Source organism: Agelaius phoeniceus, chromosome 9 (genome assembly GCF_051311805.1).
Source record: "Agelaius phoeniceus isolate bAgePho1 chromosome 9, bAgePho1.hap1, whole genome shotgun sequence".
Lineage (NCBI taxonomy): Eukaryota > Metazoa > Chordata > Aves > Passeriformes > Icteridae > Agelaius > Agelaius phoeniceus.
The window spans coordinates 2,693,637-2,711,535 of record NC_135273.1 but is presented as its reverse complement, the minus strand read 5'-3'; the positions used below and the strand labels follow the sequence as shown (position 1 = coordinate 2,711,535).

The following is a 17,899-nucleotide window of genomic DNA, read 5'->3' as shown; positions in this document are numbered from 1 at the left end:
TACTTGATCTTTGGTGTCCATACAATTCCCGTTTAGTGCAGATATAGAGGTAAGCTGGGGCTAAGGTGTGCCAAATTTTGGGGGAATTTAATTTAACTCTTGGTTAACACCTGAAGAAAGCCTGGCAGCAGCACATTTCTCATGAAGGGAAACACGAGCGCTCCCTTGGCCTCCCTCAGAACAGACACAAACACATTTCAGCTTTGAACCCTGAGGCCCAGAAAGGACAGACTGCAGCAATAACTCATTTATTAACTAACTACAGGTTTCAATTAACGTCATTCTGCTGTGTGTCCCCTCTCACACCCCAGACCTGCAAAGCAAACCACAGTTCCACAGAAGTGATTCCTGGTTATCAGTGATGTAAATGAAAAGTCAATCAGCTTCCAGATTTACAGATTGTTCCAGCAATAGCCTCAAAAATCCCTAAAGCACCTGAGGCCTGAGCAGCTCTGGCAGTTTTGCTGCATATATTTAGGAGCACCACAAAAATAACTCACCAGCTGTATAAAAGGGTGTAATATTCATAGCTGGAAATAAATATTATTGCTTTTCACTTTCCCTGCTGTGGAAAAGCAAAGGTGACTACAGGCACAGAGGGAACACATCCAGTATTTCACTCAATTCACTTTGATTTCCCTTATGGAAATAAAGGTGTGAAATCAAAGAGCTCCCTTGTAAGTTGTCTTTGGGAAGGCTCTAAATCATTGATCCATTAGTGCAGGATAATGAGGACAAGCCATGGCTTTGAAAGCCTTTTGATGCCCTCACTCCTGGGCAGAAGGAACAAAGGTGCAGCAGCTGGCTCATCACAGCCCCCTGGGATTCTGCAGGACAGCTGCAATAAAACCTGGGTGAGTTTGAACATGCTGGTGATGTCCTGGAAACCAATCCCAAGGGTGGGAAAAGGACACGGAAAGAGGAGCAGACTCATTCAGGGCTCTGAGTACTTGATCTCAAAACCTGACAGCAAAAGTGCTGCAGAAACTGGTCCTTTGCCATCCACACAACACAAGAAAATAAGGAGAAAAAAGATTCAACCCTGGATCTATCTTAATCCTTAAATTTGTGCTAAAGGGCTTCCCCTTTGGCAGAGGACTAATCCTACCAAATGACAGCCACTCAGTCATTTCACCTCTCTTTATTTCTTTTAAGTGTTAGCCCTCTGCTGTTTCTTGACTTTTAGCACTTTATTTTCTGTTTCCTAAAGGCTTTAAATTATTATTATTTTTAAAGCACAGTCCTAGATCTCGCCAAGACTACAGGGGATTGGGAACAGGAAGTTCACTTCCCTTGCTCTTTCTTTTGTAATCATTTATTCCACACTTAATTAGCCAGGAGATGCTAGATTTGGACAAGATTCTGGACTTGGTCTAGAAACCAGAAGGTTTATAATCTTTAAGCCCTGTTCATCCTGGCCTTGGGCACTTCCAGGGGTCCAGGGGCAGCTTCTCTGGGTTCCCTGTGCCAGGGCCTCACAGCCAAAAATCCCCAATATCCCATCCAGCCCTGCCCTCTGGCACTGGGAGCCATTCCCTGTGTCCTGTCCCTCCATCCCTTGTCCCCAGCCCTCTCCAGCTCTCCTGGAGCCCCTTCAGGCCCTGCCAGGGGCTCTGAGGTGTCCCTGGATCCTTCTCCTCTCCAGGTGAGCACCCCCAGCTCTCCAGCCTGGCTCCAGAGGGGCTCCAGCCCTCGGGGTGTATCCATGGCCTGCTCTGGACTCTCTCCAGCAGCTCCACATCCTTTTGATGTTGGATCCCAGGGCTGGAGGCAGCTCAGCAGGTGGGGCCTCACCTGAGCGGGGCAGAAGGACAGAATTCCCCTTTTCCATACTGCCCATAGCATAGGATCAGTCCAGGACTCGAGGTTTTTCCCCACGTGGCTGGGGCATGTCCAGCTCTGCCCACCAGGCCCCTGAGCCCTTCTCCCAGGGCTGCCCCATCGCTTCACCCCCAGCCCACATCCACACCGGGGCTTTTCCTGACCTTGCTGCAACACCTCCTCGGGCTTGTTTAACCCCACAGTATTCTCATGGCCCTGCTTCCCGTGCTCGTCCAGCTCCCCCACGGCAACCTCCAAACGTGCATCCTGCTCCAGGTATCAAACATTGGCAAAAACCCCGTGTTTTAAAGGCGTGCCTCCGGGGAGCACGCAGCCAGAAACTTTGGGGCAGTGCAGAACCGGGTGCACCTGGGACATAACCGGGAATAGGCGGGGAGGCACCCAGGACATAACCGGGAACACCTGGGATATAACCGGGCATAGGCGGGGAGGTACCCGGGACACAACCGGGCACACCTGGGACACAACGGGGCACACCTGGGACACAAACGGGAATAGGCGGGGAGGAACCCGGGACATAACCAGGTACACCTGGGACACAAACGGGAATAGGCGGGGAGGAACCCGGGACATAACCAGGTACACCTGGGACACAAACGGGAATAGGCGGGGAGGAACCCGGGACATAACCAGGTACACCTGGGACACAAACGGGCATAGGCGGGGAGGTACCCGGGACATAACCGGGTACACCTGGGATATAACCGGGCATAGGCGGGGAGGTACCCGGGACATAACCGGGCACACCTGGGACATAAGCAGTGTGAAAAACGCCAATCACTTGTTTTTAAAATTTTAAAAGTTTAATAGGAATAAAATGGTTATAAAAATAATAATACAATTAGAGTAATAATAATTTGGACCGTTTGAATTAGGACAGTATGAGACAATAGAAACAAAGAGTTACAGACGTCCGGGTACCTTTTTCTGGACAGTACGAGCCCGAAAAAGGACGCCCGTTAACAAAGGATTAACCCTTAAAAACAATAACCTGTTGCATATTCATACACCTCATACACGATGCATAAATTCCATTCAAACACAGGATTCTGTCTGGTCATCGTCAACTTTCTGACACAACACATATAATATTCATTTTAATATTTGCGAAAAGCCAATCATAAAATACGCATTTTTCACAACCGGGAATAGGCGGGGAGGCACCTGGAACATCACCGGGAATAGGTGGGGAGGTACCCGGGACACACCAGGGTGCACCTGGGATTTAACCGGGCGCACTTGGGAGTTAACCGGGCACACCTGGAACACAACCGGGGAGAGGCGGGGAGTCACCTAGAACACAACCGAGTGCACCCGGGACTTAAGCGGGTACATCTGGAACATAACCGGGCGCACCTGGGACCCACCACGAATAAAACCGGGGGCAGGAGGGCACTCCCTTTGTGTTGAGCCTGTCGGTCGCTGCCGGCCCGGGCGCGGAGGGGACGCTGAGGGGCGGCGGGCCGGGCTGGCTCCGCCCGCACCACATGACTCCGCCGTCGGGAGAAACTTTTCCCGTCCCGCGGTCGGAAAATGGCGGCGTAGGGAGCGGGGCTCTGGCATCCCGGCGGCTCCCGGCGCCATGACCCGCTGGGTGCCCACCAAAAGGGAGGAGAAGTACGGCGTAGGTGAGGACGCGCCCGCCCCGCTCCCGCCTGTTGCGCTCAGGGGCACCCCCCGGCCGCGGCCTCCCCGTCCCTGCCCGGCTCCCCGCTCCGCTCCGGCCGGGATGGAGCGCGGTGTTTCCCCCGAGTCCCCTCCGGTTCCTGCCTCCCCCGCCCGGCTCCTCCCGGCTCCCGGGAAGTTAAGGAGCTCTCTGGGAGCGCCGTGCCCCGCTGGGAGAAGTTGCCTTTCTCCCTCCGCTCCGCTGCGGTCTCGTCGCTCCCCGAGCGCTGCGCGGAGCGGAGAAGCTCCGAGTTGTGTTCAGGTCGGGCTCTTTCTCCCCGTGCTGGCGGCGAGATGCGCTCCCAGGCTGGCGGCTTTGGGAGCCCAGCCCGTGCCCCGAGTGCTGTCCCCGTGGGTTCTGCCGGAGTGTGATGCTCATACAGATCAGGGCTTTCTGGGATCCATTTCCTACCGCGCTCCTTCCGTCTCTCTCGAACAGAGGGGGATTGTTCCCAGCTGGTGGCTCGCACATCCCCGCTGGGACTAAACCGACCAAACCCCCGTGAGGTTTGGGCCGGGAGGGCCCGGAATGAGTTTAAAGATGTTGCTTTTGGAGCAAAAGGTTTTATTTCGGGGGTGCAGCGCACAAAACTTTATTGGCGTGAATGAGCGTTTGTCTGGAGGAAGGAAATAATAAATCTGACTATTCAAATTGGAAACGTGAAGTTCAATGCCTACCACAGTTCTTGGGCTGGACTGATTGTGAGGAACAACTTTTCATAGAAATGCACAGCTAAGCTTCATAAACAAAGGCAGCAGGAAGAAGAGAGTTTCTGGGGCTGAGTAAAACCTGGGTGAATTGTAGGAATTAATTTTAAATTCTGTGTGTGTCTCCCTAGAAAACCACAGCTTGGCTTTTTAAAAATTGCTAGAAAATCTCAGTTCCAGTGTGTGGGACCTGTGGGTAATTCCAGCGCTGAGGATGCAGGACAAGCACAGGGAAGCAAAAGTGCCATTGATGGCAGTCCCTGGTTAAGTTTCCAAATTATCTGCCTGGTGGTGTGGGATGGGTATTTTGGAATGGCTGAATTGTCACGTAGTATAAGCTGATGGTACAGCCCAGTGACACTCGAAAGCAAGTTCCTCTTTTGCAGGAACTCCGTGCCTGTGTTGTGGTGGGGGTGACTGCCCAGCCCGCTTTCCAGGAATGTCTTGAAATTGAATTGAAATTAATTTGGAAGTGACATGAGAGAAAAAATGTGAAATTGGCTTGATTGTTTCATAACGCAGTTTAAGTGTACTTGCATCTCCAGTGTGGGGGATTGCATGGGTAGTAAGAAAACTGGATTTAAATGTAATTTAAGAGTAAAAAAATCCCTCCCAGTTTGAAAAAGCCCAAGGGGATGTGCTTAGTTGGTGTTTTCTGTGTCCACTGCTCTGCAGAGAAGTTTGTAATGCTTTTATAATAATTTATGTTTCTCTGATAGTTTGTTTTCTTTTTCCTGCTAGGAGACTGAGATCCTCACCCAACTGGGGGATTTCTCTGCTGCATGACAGGGATGTGAGGGTTGAAAGTGGATGAAGTGTCACAAGGAGATAAATCAGATTTAGAGCTAATTGAACATTGGGTTCACTGACCTGTGCCATTCTGTTAGAGGCTGCTTTGGGAGGAATAGCTTCTTTTTGGTGTCCTCCTAAAGAAAACGAATATTGTTTGGTTCTATGTGTTTTGTGGACCTTTATGTTGTTAAGAAAGGGCTTTGTGAGTCTTTTGATGTTTTAATTTTTGCTGCTTGTGAGAGCTGGAGGTTGTGGAGAATTGATGCAACAGTTGTGTAGTACCAAACAGAGTTGGAGACAGCACTGTTAACCTGAGAACTTGGACTTGGGAATATTCCCCTTCCTATTTGCCATGGCCAGTCCTCAGGCTGATGTTGACTCAGTATTGTCTGCCAGGGAGAAAATCCCTAATAGGAATGCTAATGGGACTTAGAGAAACATAATGTGCAAGGCTTTGGGTGTCTCATCAACCCATGCAAATATCTCTGAAAGCAGGGTGCCATCATTCCAGTGGTGCTCTGTGGCACCACTCAACCCATGCAAATATCTCTGAAAGCAGGGTGCCATCATTCCAGTGGTGCTCTGTGGCACGGTGAGGAGCAGTGGCCATGGACTAAGCCAGGAGGAGTTCCACCTCACCATGAGGAAGAACTTCTTTCCTTGAAGGGTGGCAGAGCTCTGGAACAGCTGTCCAGGGAGGGTGTGGAGACATCCAACCCACCTGGCTGTGTTCCTGTGTCACCTGCTCCAGGTGACAGGTGGGATGGACTGGATCATCTCCAGAGGTGCTTTCTGACCCCAAATACTCTGGGATTCTGTGTGCAGGCTTCCCCAGGCAGACATATCAGGGAGGTGTGTTGTTGTGGTTATGTTTGTGTCACAGCAGTGGCAGCTCAGAAATGTATGTGTGTCTGTATATAGAGTTGTGTACATATAAAATACACACATGTGCCTGTGTAACCCATTTATATCCCTTCTCCCCTTCCTGTAGCATAGCCCTGTTCAGAGTTTTCTTAGCATCTCAAGATGTGAAGCTCTGCTGGCTGTGATGCAGCTGGAACAATGATGCCAAGAAGCCTCTAGTGCCAGCTGGTAGGACCCAGGTGTGTTGAGGAGCACTCCCCGTGGCACAATGGGATTTGGGGATTTTGGGGATATGCTCCTGGGAGCCCTGCATGCCTGCACAGTGAATTTGCTGCCCTGAGCCTCTGTGCAGAGGCATTATCTCAGCAGGCAGTTGAGAGAGTGACTCAGCTCCGCTTCCTGAGAGCGTTCAGGGCTCGGCTGCAGGAGGAATGGGTGTGGATCTAATGGGATCATACGGATATTAGGGGAACATGTGGGGAGCCAGGCGGAACAGGGACAGGATCAGCTTCCTTGGAGGAGCTTTTCCCTGCTCCCAGGGCTGCAGATCCTTGTCCTTCATCTCAATCCTGCCTTTCATCCCTCGCCCTGAGCTGCTGGCGAGGAGTGTGGCTGTGTGGAGGGGACCACGGGCGTGTGTGGCTTCCTCCACGTCACAGGGGACATCAGAGGCTTCCAGAGAGTCCTGAGAGCTGTTTGTGTCCCCTCAGTGTCACACAGTGGCCATGGAGTGTGGCTGCTCAGCCTCCCATTCCCTGCTTTTTGTGTGATGGGAGATTTGTAGTTTTGGAGGTTTTCCTTCTGCTGGGGAAATGGGATGTAAGGAGCTGCTCTGGGAGGTCTGGGAGCCTGAGCAGCACTTGAGACAGTGCACAGTGGCTGTGGTAGCTTCCAAATCCTGAGTTCTGCTCTTCTTTGCCCCTTTTCCTTTGGGCTGAAAACTGCAGTGAGAGGTAGAACTGGTGCTACTGTGGTTAAAAAATATGGTATTTAAAATGCCTTTGTGTTCAAAGGTTTGTGTTCATATGAAGTAATCAGACCACTACTATGGTAGTTTAATCCTTTATTTTTAATTGAATAGATGGTGAAACAGAATATTAGTGCCATGTGCACTAATGTGTAAATGTGCACAGATGTAAAAGGAGAACTTCCCAGTTACTGAGCTTGAGTCCCCATCCCTGGAGTGTCCAAGGAAGGACTGGATGTGGCACTCAGTGCTCTGGGCTGGTGACAAAGTGGAGATTGGACTTGGACTTGTTGGTCTTGGAGGTCTTTTCCAAATTCAGTGAGTTCCAGTATTTTTGTTTGTTCCTGGTGAGTTTTTGTTGTGTGTCATGACTTGGCAAATAATAACAAACCTAATTTTAGATGGGGACATTGGCCACACTTCATGGTCAGGGTGTTTTATTGTTATCCCAGTCTCTCTGAGATTGGGATAGATTGGGATGGCTTTTCCAAAGAGGTTTATGGGAATACCTTCACACCAGGTACACAGAAATATATACATTTTATTATTAGGGAAGGGCTTTAAGGAGTTGGTGGACTAAGAGGTGATACAATGGTCATGATTTAAAATTTTTGCAGCTGAGGTTTGCTCTTGTAATGTCCCTTTGAACAGGGGGATAAGAATTTGTCAAGATGAAAGCTGGTGAAGGCACAGGAAACCCTACAGCCAAGCACTGCTGCTTCTCCTCTGCTGCTTCAGGGAGGACTGTGGTGCTTTAGGACAGATTTAAGGCTTTTGTGGAACCCTGGAGTCCCAGCCCAGGCTGTGGGAGCTGTGGTGGCACACGGGGACTCTTGTTCAAGGTGATGATCGTGTGCTCATTTGTGCCTTAGAGCAGGGAAGGAAACATTTGAAGGAAATTAAATAAGATGGATCTTAGGAATGGGTCTTGGTGATTTTAGTGCTGCTGTGCTGTGAGGTTTGGAGCTGCCTGCAGGACAGGACAGGTGGCTGCTGTTAGTGACAGCAGGGTTGTGCTGTGACACATCCCAACCCCGTGGAGCAGAAGGGGAAGTGTAAAATGTCCCTGGAAGATTGGCTGCTGCATTGATCAGGGGATTGGAGTGAGCACGTGCAGGTTCAGCTTCCTACAGCCAACACACCCCATGGACACCCAGATCAGGGTGTTATTTGTGATATCCCATGGACACCCAGATCAGGGTGTTATTTGTGATATCCCATGGACACCCAGATCAGGGTGTTATTTGTGATATTCCCTGCACACCCAGATCAGGGTGTTATTTGTGATACCCCTGCACACCCAGATCAGGGTGTTGTTATTTGTGATATTCCCTGCACACCCAGATCAGGGTGTTATTTGTGATACCCCTGCACACCCAGATCAGGGTGTTGTTATTTGTGACATCCCATGCACACCCAGATCAGGGTGTTGTTATTTGTGACATCCCATGCACACCCAGATCAGGGTGTTATTTGTGATATTCCCTGCACACCCAGATCAGGGTGTTATTTGTGATATTCCCTGCACACCCAGATCAGGGTGTTATTTGTGATATCCCATGCACACCCAGATCAGGGTGTTATTTGTGATATCCCATGCACACCCAGATCAGGGTGTTATTTGTGATATTCCCTGCACACCCAGATCAGGGTGTTATTTGTGATATTCCCTGCACACCCAGATCAGGGTGTTATTTGTGACATCCCATGGGCACCCAGATCAGGGTGTTATTTGTGATATCCCATGGACACCCAGATCAGGGTGTTATTTTTTACATTCCTCTGCTGGGAGGAAGTGCTGAGAGAATTGGGGTGGTTCAGCCTGGATAAGAGAAGTTTGGGCTGACCTCAGAGAGAACTTAGAGTGCCTGAAGGAACTGAAAGATGGAGAGAGACTCTCTGCAAGGGATGGAGGGACAGGACAAGGGCTTTAAAATGATAGAGAATAGGTTAGGATGGGAATATAGGAAAGGAATTGTTCCCTGTGAGGATGGGGAGGGGCTGGGATGGGATTCCCAGAGCAGCTGTGGCTGCCCCTGGATCCCTGCAGGTGTCCCTTGGGGCTGGGAGCACCCTGGGACAGTGGGAGGTGTCCCTGCCATGGCAGGGGTGGCACTGGGTGCTATTTATGCTCCCTTCCAACCCAAACCATTCCATGGTTGTATTTTCCAGTGCCCTTCGATTCCCTGCTTGCTGAGGGTTGCATTTCTGTGCTGCCCCATCCTGGCAGCTGCCGAGGGCAGGGCTGGAAGATGCACCACACCTCTTCCTGCAGGAGTGAGCCGAGCTGGGCTGCAGGCTGGTGCTCAGCTCCTCCCGCTTTGCTCAGCAGCCGCTATTGTTCTCTGTCAATAAACACTTGTTGCAAACAGCAGATTGGAGAGGGATAACCTTACCCGATCAGTGGAAGGGAGTGTGGACTCCTGTTTGTTTTCATCCCGGTCAGCAACAACATTACAATCTGGGATTGTTCTGAGAAATGATTCCTGATGGGATTTTCCAGGAATTCTTTTTTCTCATAGGGCACAAACTGACTTCACTAGGGGCTGCCTATGACCACAATACAGAGCTTTTATTTAACTTTGCAAAGGAAGTTTTCATTCGGTTTAGGGATTTTTCAGCTGCTGCTTTTACTCTTTATCCTAGAAAATAAAAAAGAAGGTAGAAAAGTGAACTTTGATACTTAACATGGCATGCAGGTATGGCAGTGGCAGTAGTCAGGGGGCTGATGGAAGGTGTTTGATTTGCTATTTCCATCCCTGGCAGTGCCCGGGGCCAGGTTGGATGGGGTTGGGGCACTCTGGGACAGTGGAAGGTGTCCCTGCCATGGCAGGGGGTGCAATGGGATGAGCTTTAAGCTTTCCTTTCAACCCAAACCATTGTGGGATTCCCTGACTTCAAGTAGCACCTCGGTGGGTTTTGTACTTATCCCTTTCTGTGTTCTGTTGGAAATGCCTGACTTGGGTGCACTCAAACAATGCTGGTTTTGGGCTCTTTGCCACACTTGGCACAGGTTTCTCTGTGTTACAAAGGCATTTTCCTTTCTGCAAAGGCAAAACTTTCAGGGAAGGGGGAAAAAAAACCAGAGGCAACTTAAACCTTCTCCAGGAAGCCCCTCTGTCAGCTTGCAGCTGCAGGAGGAAGGGTTGGGATCATTTTTCCTTTGAGTTTTTCCATTTTTCCTTTGGTGTTCCTGGTGTCCTGTCCCGTGCATGGAGGATCCTTTGCTTTGTCCAATCCTTCAGTGTGGCCCTGCAGGACTGCAATCCAATCCCTCTTGTTGAACACCTGGGGATGTGTCCAGCTGCAGATAAATAACTGGGGGTGACTCCTGGCCATGAATGGAAGCTCCAACAAATGCCTCTAATCCACTTTCAAGTATTTATTCCACCCAAGGTGTCAGTTTTGCCTCTCCCTTTTGACTTCCTGCAAGTTCAAAACTTCCTCAAAATACTCAGTGGAGCTGCTCCTACTTATGGGTATTTTTTGGCAGGGTGGTGGACCACTGACAAGTCAGATTTTTTCTTTTTTATTAAACTTAAAAGCATTTTTAGTTCTGTTTTCTAGCCTGTGGTGGCCCCCAGGGCTGTTCTGACAATAGTAATTTTCTGAGTAAGGCTTTAATGAATTCCTTGATGAGTTATTGGAATACTTTCCTCATTTAGCTTGTGGGGGGGAGGAATTGAAATCACGCCCTGTCTAAACCAAAAAAATGTTCAATAAGAGAGAATTCTTGTAATTCTGAAACTTTGTCTCCCTTTTCAGACTGTAGTTGTGCAAACATTGATATATTTATAGAATTATCTGCCCATGTTTATGTAATTTGTGCATTAAATCTGATTTCTGATGTAAAGATTTGTAATACAAGAAGCTGCAGTTGCTGCATTTCAGTTTCATCAGCAGAAAGATGAAATATCTCTGGAAATATTTTTCTGCTCCATATAGCTTTGTAGCTAAACTGAAATAGTTGCATTGAGAACTATTATGTGTAATCATGTACCCTCTATGTAACAAAACAAACAGATGGGTGAAGAACTGAAGCAACCACTGGCTGCCATACATGAATTTGGGTTTTTTTGTATTTTTTTTTTTTGCACTGCTGCTTTATTTCGAGTGCTGCTTATATTATTTCAGCACAACCCTTTTTAGAACATGTTTGCTGAGGGTTTTGGTGGCTGATTTTGCCCTGAGGGTGTTGGAGTAGCAAAATGTCTTTGTGTTCCCCAGTAGAAAATACCAACAAGTGAGCGGAACAGGATTTGCTGTGTAATTTCTGAATGGGAATGGCAGCAAAATTGTACATAATCAATGTTTGTGCTCGTAGGCACTTGGGTTTTTGAGGCCCTCTGTTTGTGCATCCCTGCTCTTGCAGTGGCTGTGCCACTTTTATGGATGTGCTGCAGAAATTATTGAATATTGAGGTGGAAAACCTGCTGGAGCCTGGCTGAGCAGGTCTGGGGGTTTTGGGAAAATCTCCTTATCCCTGAGGAGTCCCACGTGGGGAGGGCAGCAGGAATTGTCTCCCTTGGGGAGGAACCTCCTGGCCTCACCTGGGGGGTCCTGGCTGGTTTGGCAGAGCTTCCTTTGGAGCATTTGGAACATTTGGCACTGCAGGGTGGGCACTTGGGACTGGAGAGAGCACAGAGATAATGTTGATTTTTTTTTTTTCTTCTTGTTTGGGTTAGGGTTGGGATTGAAAGTGTTTGAGATGGTATTTTGGGTTTGGATTTGGATGTTTATTATTTCTTATTTATATTACAGTTTTATAAGCTGTGGCTATTACAGTATTTTACTAAGAAATTACAAAATTGTTTCGTATCTATTTTATAAAGTTTTTTAAGGAATAACTAATTAAGAAATGACACTTAAATAATTTATTTTTAACTTAATAACTAATTACTTGTGTTCTGTAATGTGGACTTTTTTGTTTAATTGCAAAATACTATTTAAAATACTATTTAAACTCATGAAGAAGTTACTGCTTTACACTTTATGGCAGTGGCAGTAGTTGGGGGGCTGATGGAAGGTGTTTGATTTGGTATTTCCATCCCTGGAGGTGTCCAGGGCCAGGTTGGATGGGGTTGGAGCACTCTGGGACAGTGGAAGGTGTCCCTGCCCATGGCAGGGGGTGCAATGGGATGAGCTTTAAAGTTACTGCTTTAAAACTTTTATTTTAGTTTTATATATATATATATTACTATGTTTTAAAACTTTAAATTCTAAGCTTTTTACTATGTGATATACACACTTCCATTTAAACTATCAACTTATAGTTTTATTGTTATTAATTAATTTTGGAAGCTTTTTTTACAGTTTTAAATTCAAATGTACCCTTTTTTTGGGGGGGTCTGTGCCTTTCAGCACAGAAAGTCTGAAATTCTCAGCATCCAGGGTTTCAACACAGGTATCTGAAATACCTGAGAGCCTCTTGAGGCACACAGATGCCTTCTGCAAGTGCAGCCTGAGGTGTTTGTGTTTGCTCTGCCTTCCTCCTCCTGCTTATCCAGACAAAGCACGGAAGTGCCGGCGTCACCGGCTGGGGGCTGGATGGAATAAAACATAAAATAACATCTGTGGAGGGCCAGGGCCCGGTGTCCTGGGAGGACAGGAACAGATGGGGCCACACTGTACCCAAAAACCTTCAGCTGGGCCCTGTTAGGGAGGTTTTCCCAAGTTTCGTGCATGGAATAGAAAGGAAAAATCAGAATTTGGAACAGGGGCCTGAGTGTCCTGGAAGGAAAAAAAACAAAACAGATGAGGCCATGGTGTGCCCAAAAATCTTCAGCTGGGCTGTTTTAGGAGGGTTTCCCCCATTTTCATTCATGGAATAAAAAGGAAAAATCAGAACTTGGGACATGGTCCAAGCGTGCTGGGAGGACAAGGAACAGATGAGTCCATGCTGTGCCCAAAAACCTTCAGCTGGGCTGTGTTAGGGGGGTTTTCCTCATTTTTATACTTGGTATAAAAAGGAAAACCAGGACTCAGAACAGGGCCCGAGCCATATTTCCATGTCCTGGGAGGACAAGGAACAGATAAGGCCACGCTGTGCCCAAAAACCTTCAGCTGGGCTGTGTTGGGGGGTTCTCCCTATTTTCATGCATGGGAAAAAAAAAAGGAAAAATCATAATTTGGAACAGGGGCCTGAGTGTCCCAGAAGGATGAGGCACAGATGAGTCCACACTATACCCAGAACTCTTCAGCTGGGCTGTGTTAGGGAGGTTTTCCCCATTTTCCTACATGGAATAAAAAGGAAAAAGTGGAATCAAGGGAGACCATGGCCAAGCCTGGTGCTGCTGGTGCCCCTGGGAGTGGGCAGAGGTACAGGATGATGGGGAGCTCCACTCTTGCCCTCCCTGCCTCCCAGCTGCTGCTTTAGCCTTGAGCATCCCCCTCGTGTGCCAGCTGGTCTGCAGGAGGAAATGTTGGCAGCAGGGGATGGTTCAGGGCAGGGAGCTGGGTGCTTTTATTGAGTAGTTGCTTCATGCAGAGTGTGTGGATCAGAAATGGAGTGGAAGCAACTGGTAATAGCAAAAAAAAAGTGCTCCTGTAGCAGAGCCTGCCACAGGAAATCTCTCAGTGCTGAGCCAGATGGAAGCTGTTGATGAGAATTGAGTTTGTGAGTCTTGAGGCAGATGGTGGAGGATTGAAAAGGACGCTTGCTCTCAGGAAAATCTGCTGTGCATGTGGGTGCAGTGAGCAAATCCTGCCCTGCCAGGGCTGGGATTACCCAGGGGGTGCCTTGGAGTGCCCTGCCAGTGCTGTCCTCTGAAGCAGGGCCTGCACTGTGCAGAGCTATGGTGAAATGTGTCACTCACTTGGGCCAGCACAGGGGAGATAAGGGCCTGTGGGAATGTTTCTGTTGATAAATAGGAGGTTAATCTCTCAAAGTGGGAGTGTATGAGTGGAAACTAACATCAACAAGACAAGAAATCTTTAATTACTGTTTTGAGGATGTGTCCAGCAGCTGTTGTTTGATTGACTTTTTCCTGCTGCTTTGGGGTGCTGTGGGAGAATTGTTCTTTTGCATCAATCTGTGGCTCATTTGTAGCTTTAATATAGAAAATAAAGCTTGCACTCAAGCCTTTAGTACGCTCTAACCTAAGGTAGTTGTGCTGTTAACTGGTGCCTGCCCTCTTTCTTTTTTCCTTTGTTTCTCTTATTTTGTCCTTTCAAATTCCCACCAATTTTCTGCAGGCATCACCTGTTCCTTGTCATCCCTGCAGGAATTCCTTCCTTCCTCCCTGCTCACCCTTTCCCCCATTATTGTACTGCCTCAGTCTTGCATGTTATATTTTTCTTGCCATGGCTGGTAGTTGTTGGTGTTTCCATCACTCCATCACTTTCTTTGACCAGGATTCTTGGGTGGAGAAGGCTTGAGAGCCTATTTTATTGCCTTCTCTCTGAGCCTGGTATGCCTTGTGGGTTTGCTTTTTGGATTTTTTTTATCCTTCTTGTGGATTGATCTCTGAAATTTTCAGTGTGAAGGGTGGCTCAAGCTGGTTGTAAAAAAAACCCCGTAGTTTGTGGCATTTTTATTTTTTATTTTAATGTTGGGGGTATTTTGGCTTCTGTTTGACATTAAAGTTGATCTGCAGAAGGTTTGTGTTTGGTATGGCAGGACCCAGCTCTGCCCTTCCCTGTCAGCAACACCTCTGCAGCTGCTGGCAGCCCGTGTGCCACCTCTGTCACCTCCACTGGGCTGCTCTGCCCTTTTTTGATGTTGCTCACTGACATTTGGGCACAAAGGAACCAAACTTCTTGTCCAGGCCATGGCTGGAGTGTGCACAGGGGCAGCTCAGAATTCCTGGAGCACTGGGACCGCCTCACAAACAGCTGGCATTGACTCCTTTGTAAAAATAATTTAGTGGCATGTGACAAAGCAGTGGATAAAGATCCTTTTCCCAGAGATTTCAGTCATTGAGCTGTTTTGGTGAGGAAACAGCTGTGCTTGCTGACACTGAAGTGGCTGGAGATGAGAACAGATATTTTTTGTGGTGCAGAGATATTTCTTGGCCAGTAATTTCCACAGTGTGTGAGTCAAAGGGGACAAAACACCAACCCCAAACTTTCTGATGCAGAGCCAGATATTCTTTTGGCATTTCTTACACTACATTTTATTTGTATTTGTGTTCTTGAGCGTTTGACTGGAACTAAGACTCTAAAAGGATTTAAAAAGCACATTAGATGTTTATCTGGTAATAGGGACATCTGCAGTTCGATGGGATTGCTTTAATGCTGAGCATTGCTGCCCTGCAGAGCTCCAGGAGGTGCTCATGGGTGAGGGAATGTTTTATAAGGCCTTGATCTGTCTCTAAAGTGCTGATTATGGGAATTGCACTTGGGATTCTGTCTGGTGCCTCTCCTGCTCAGTCCCAGTCTGGGATGTTGATGGAGGTGGTGCTTGTGTGAGATTATGGCAAAGGCTTGGTTAAACCAGTGCTGCAGCCAAACTGGGAATGGGGGCCCAGCAGCTGGTGCAGTCCCCATCCCTGGAAGTGTCCAAAACTTGTGGATGTGGCATTTGGGGACATGGGCTGGTGGTGGCCGTGGTGCTGGCTTGACTGTTGGGCTGGATGATCTTGGAATCATTAAGATTGGAAAGGACCTTTAAGATCAGCAAAGTATTTTTGAGAAAAACATCCCAAACCTTCTTTAAGAATCATTTGAATCTTCAAATGCTAAAGTATCTTGCTTTGAGCTCTGTGGGGAGGGAATTCTTGCTCCCCAAAAATAAAGACTGGATATTGCCAGATAAGCACATTTTAGTCAAGACTTGAGAGAATGACTCAGTTGTGGTGCTGCTGACATTGTTGGAAGTTTTGTGTGGGTTCAGCTCCAGTTTGATTTTCTACTTGAATGTATTCTTGAAGTGATTTATTAATAGATTTTTATCAATCACTGGTGCTGCAGAGGAGCCTCTGTTTATTTACTGGGCTGTGATGAGTGATGGAACTGGTTCAGATTTTTGCCTTAAACACAGAAAGTACAGTTTGGGCTTCCTGCAACAGCTGCACTTTCCACAGTTAGAGCACACGAAGGTGAATGTGTTCTTGGCTGAAAACCAGAAGTTTTAATACTTTTAGGGCTTGAATATTTAAAATTTTGGCATAACTGCAAGCTTTTACAATCAGAGTGTTGATACCATCTATAACACAGTGTGCTGATCTTAAAGCAGGATATGAACTTTTAAGACCAGGAGTTCATGTATTATATTTGTAAAGGTCTGTCTGGATGCTTCCATAACATTTAAATAAAAAGTGTGGAAAATATAAAATATTTTTTTGGAGGGGAACTAGAATAATTGCCAGCTTTGGTTTTCAGGAGATGGGTAGTGACAGCTTTGAGAAATGCCTGGCTAAATTGAGTGAAAAGTAAAATGTTGGTGATCATTAATGAAATCTTGAGTTCTACAACTGTTTCTCTATTTGCTGCATCTGTACATGACAGAATTTGTGTTGTTACCTTTGCATGTGGCAGCTTTCTCTTGTTCTTGGGCCATGCATGGAGCAAGAAGTGTTTTTAAATTGTTTTTCTCCAGAACACTGAAGGCTGCTTAGCAAGAGGACTGAGTTAGATTCCTGCCGGAGAATGGCATAAATAATCTCCCCACCTTTTCCAGCACAAGTCCCACTGCTGGTGTCTCAGAGGATGCTTTCACCAAACATTGCCAGGCCAAATGTGTGATTTATATGTCAAAAGCAAGCTGGTTTGCTGGGCATGAGTTGTGTGGAGTGTGCTGGCTGTCATTAATTTGGTTTTTCAATAGTTCTGTTTTGAGGTAGAGGTGCTGCAAGTGGAGATGAGTTGAGGAGTTGAGAAACAACCACTGATTTCAGATGAATGCAGTATTTTTTCTGCCAGGGAAGCAAACATTTTAAGGTGAAAGTTACACTGTCTAGCCTAGCACAAGCTTTGCTGCCTGTTGGAGCTTTCCAAACAGACATTGAGGCAGATTTTGGGAATCAAGGCAGGGAAATCAGTCCCCTTAAGCTGCTGTTTGCAGTGCTAGAACAGCCCAGATCTGCTCCTTGGCCAGGAGCTGCCTCTGGCCCGGCCCTGCTCTGCCCTGGGCTGGCTGCTAATGCCTCCTCCCTTTGCAGGGAATCCTCAGAGTGATGCTGGGAAAAGAACCTGCAAAAAGGGGCAGAGAATAATCCAAATAGTCCCTTTCTTAGAGCAGAGCTGAGCGAGTTACTGCTGGGTTAGAGGCACCTCCATCACCCTCCTGGCATTAATATGTGACCATCAGGGGGGTTTTAAATACATTTTCCTTGGATGATTGTGCTTGGGAAGGAGATATTCCCCCAGTACTGTGGCTCTGTCAATTGTCTTCTGGGAGAAAAATAAATGAGAAGAAAAGAAGACTGAAAGTGCTTCACAATAAAAGAAGGAAAAAAAAAAATAAGCTTAGAGCTAGTAACTATCTCCTAACATCACTCAGGAAACAGAAATTTTACCCCAAAGTGTTGTGCACCTCTGTTGAGGCATGATAGGTTTGCAATAATTTTCAATAACTATAACTTGGATTTCAGTGAGACTGGAGATAAGCAGTTCTGTTCTGAGAAACTTTTGAAGGTAATCACTTTAATGTGATTTAATTTACCATTAATATGTGACCATTAGGGGGGTTTTAAACACATTTTCCTTGGATGATTGTGCTTGGGAAGGAAGGAGTTAGGGCTTTGAATTATTCTGAATTAACAAGGGCAATTTGGAGGCTCAGGGCAGTGAGGGGAGGAAGTCTAAGGGTTATTTTTGATGTGTTTCAGTAGGTTTGGAGGGTGCCTTGGCAGTGGGGAACCAAATTCTCACCTGGGAATTGCTGTGTACATCTGGGATCGATTACTGGGCTACACCAACTTTAAAATACCAATTTATGACACTATATATATATATATTAAAAATCATTGATAAAGTGAAATAATAAAGAGTTGGACTTGATGATCCTTGTAGGTGCCTTCCAACTCAGAATATTCTGTTATTAGGCTAGAAGAGGGTTTAGAATTATGAAATGAACTCATGATAAAGTGAATGGTTGCAAATGAACAGGTGGGTTCTTAT

At 47.1% G+C, this 17,899-nt stretch overlaps 1 protein-coding gene across 2 annotated transcripts in view; it reads left to right on the top strand.

Moving 5' to 3' along the window:
• The first annotated feature begins 3,314 nt into the window (after window positions 1-3,314).
• DOCK1 (dedicator of cytokinesis 1) overlaps window positions 3,315-17,899 on the top strand; it is a 277,666-nt gene continuing 263,081 nt past the window's right edge. For both annotated transcript variants that reach the window (XM_077182775.1, XM_054637087.2), the window contains exon 1: window positions 3,315-3,470. In XM_077182775.1, coding sequence (XP_077038890.1) covers window positions 3,425-3,470 — 46 coding nt within the window. In that variant the 5' untranslated portion in view covers window positions 3,315-3,424. The remainder of the gene's footprint in view (window positions 3,471-17,899) is intronic.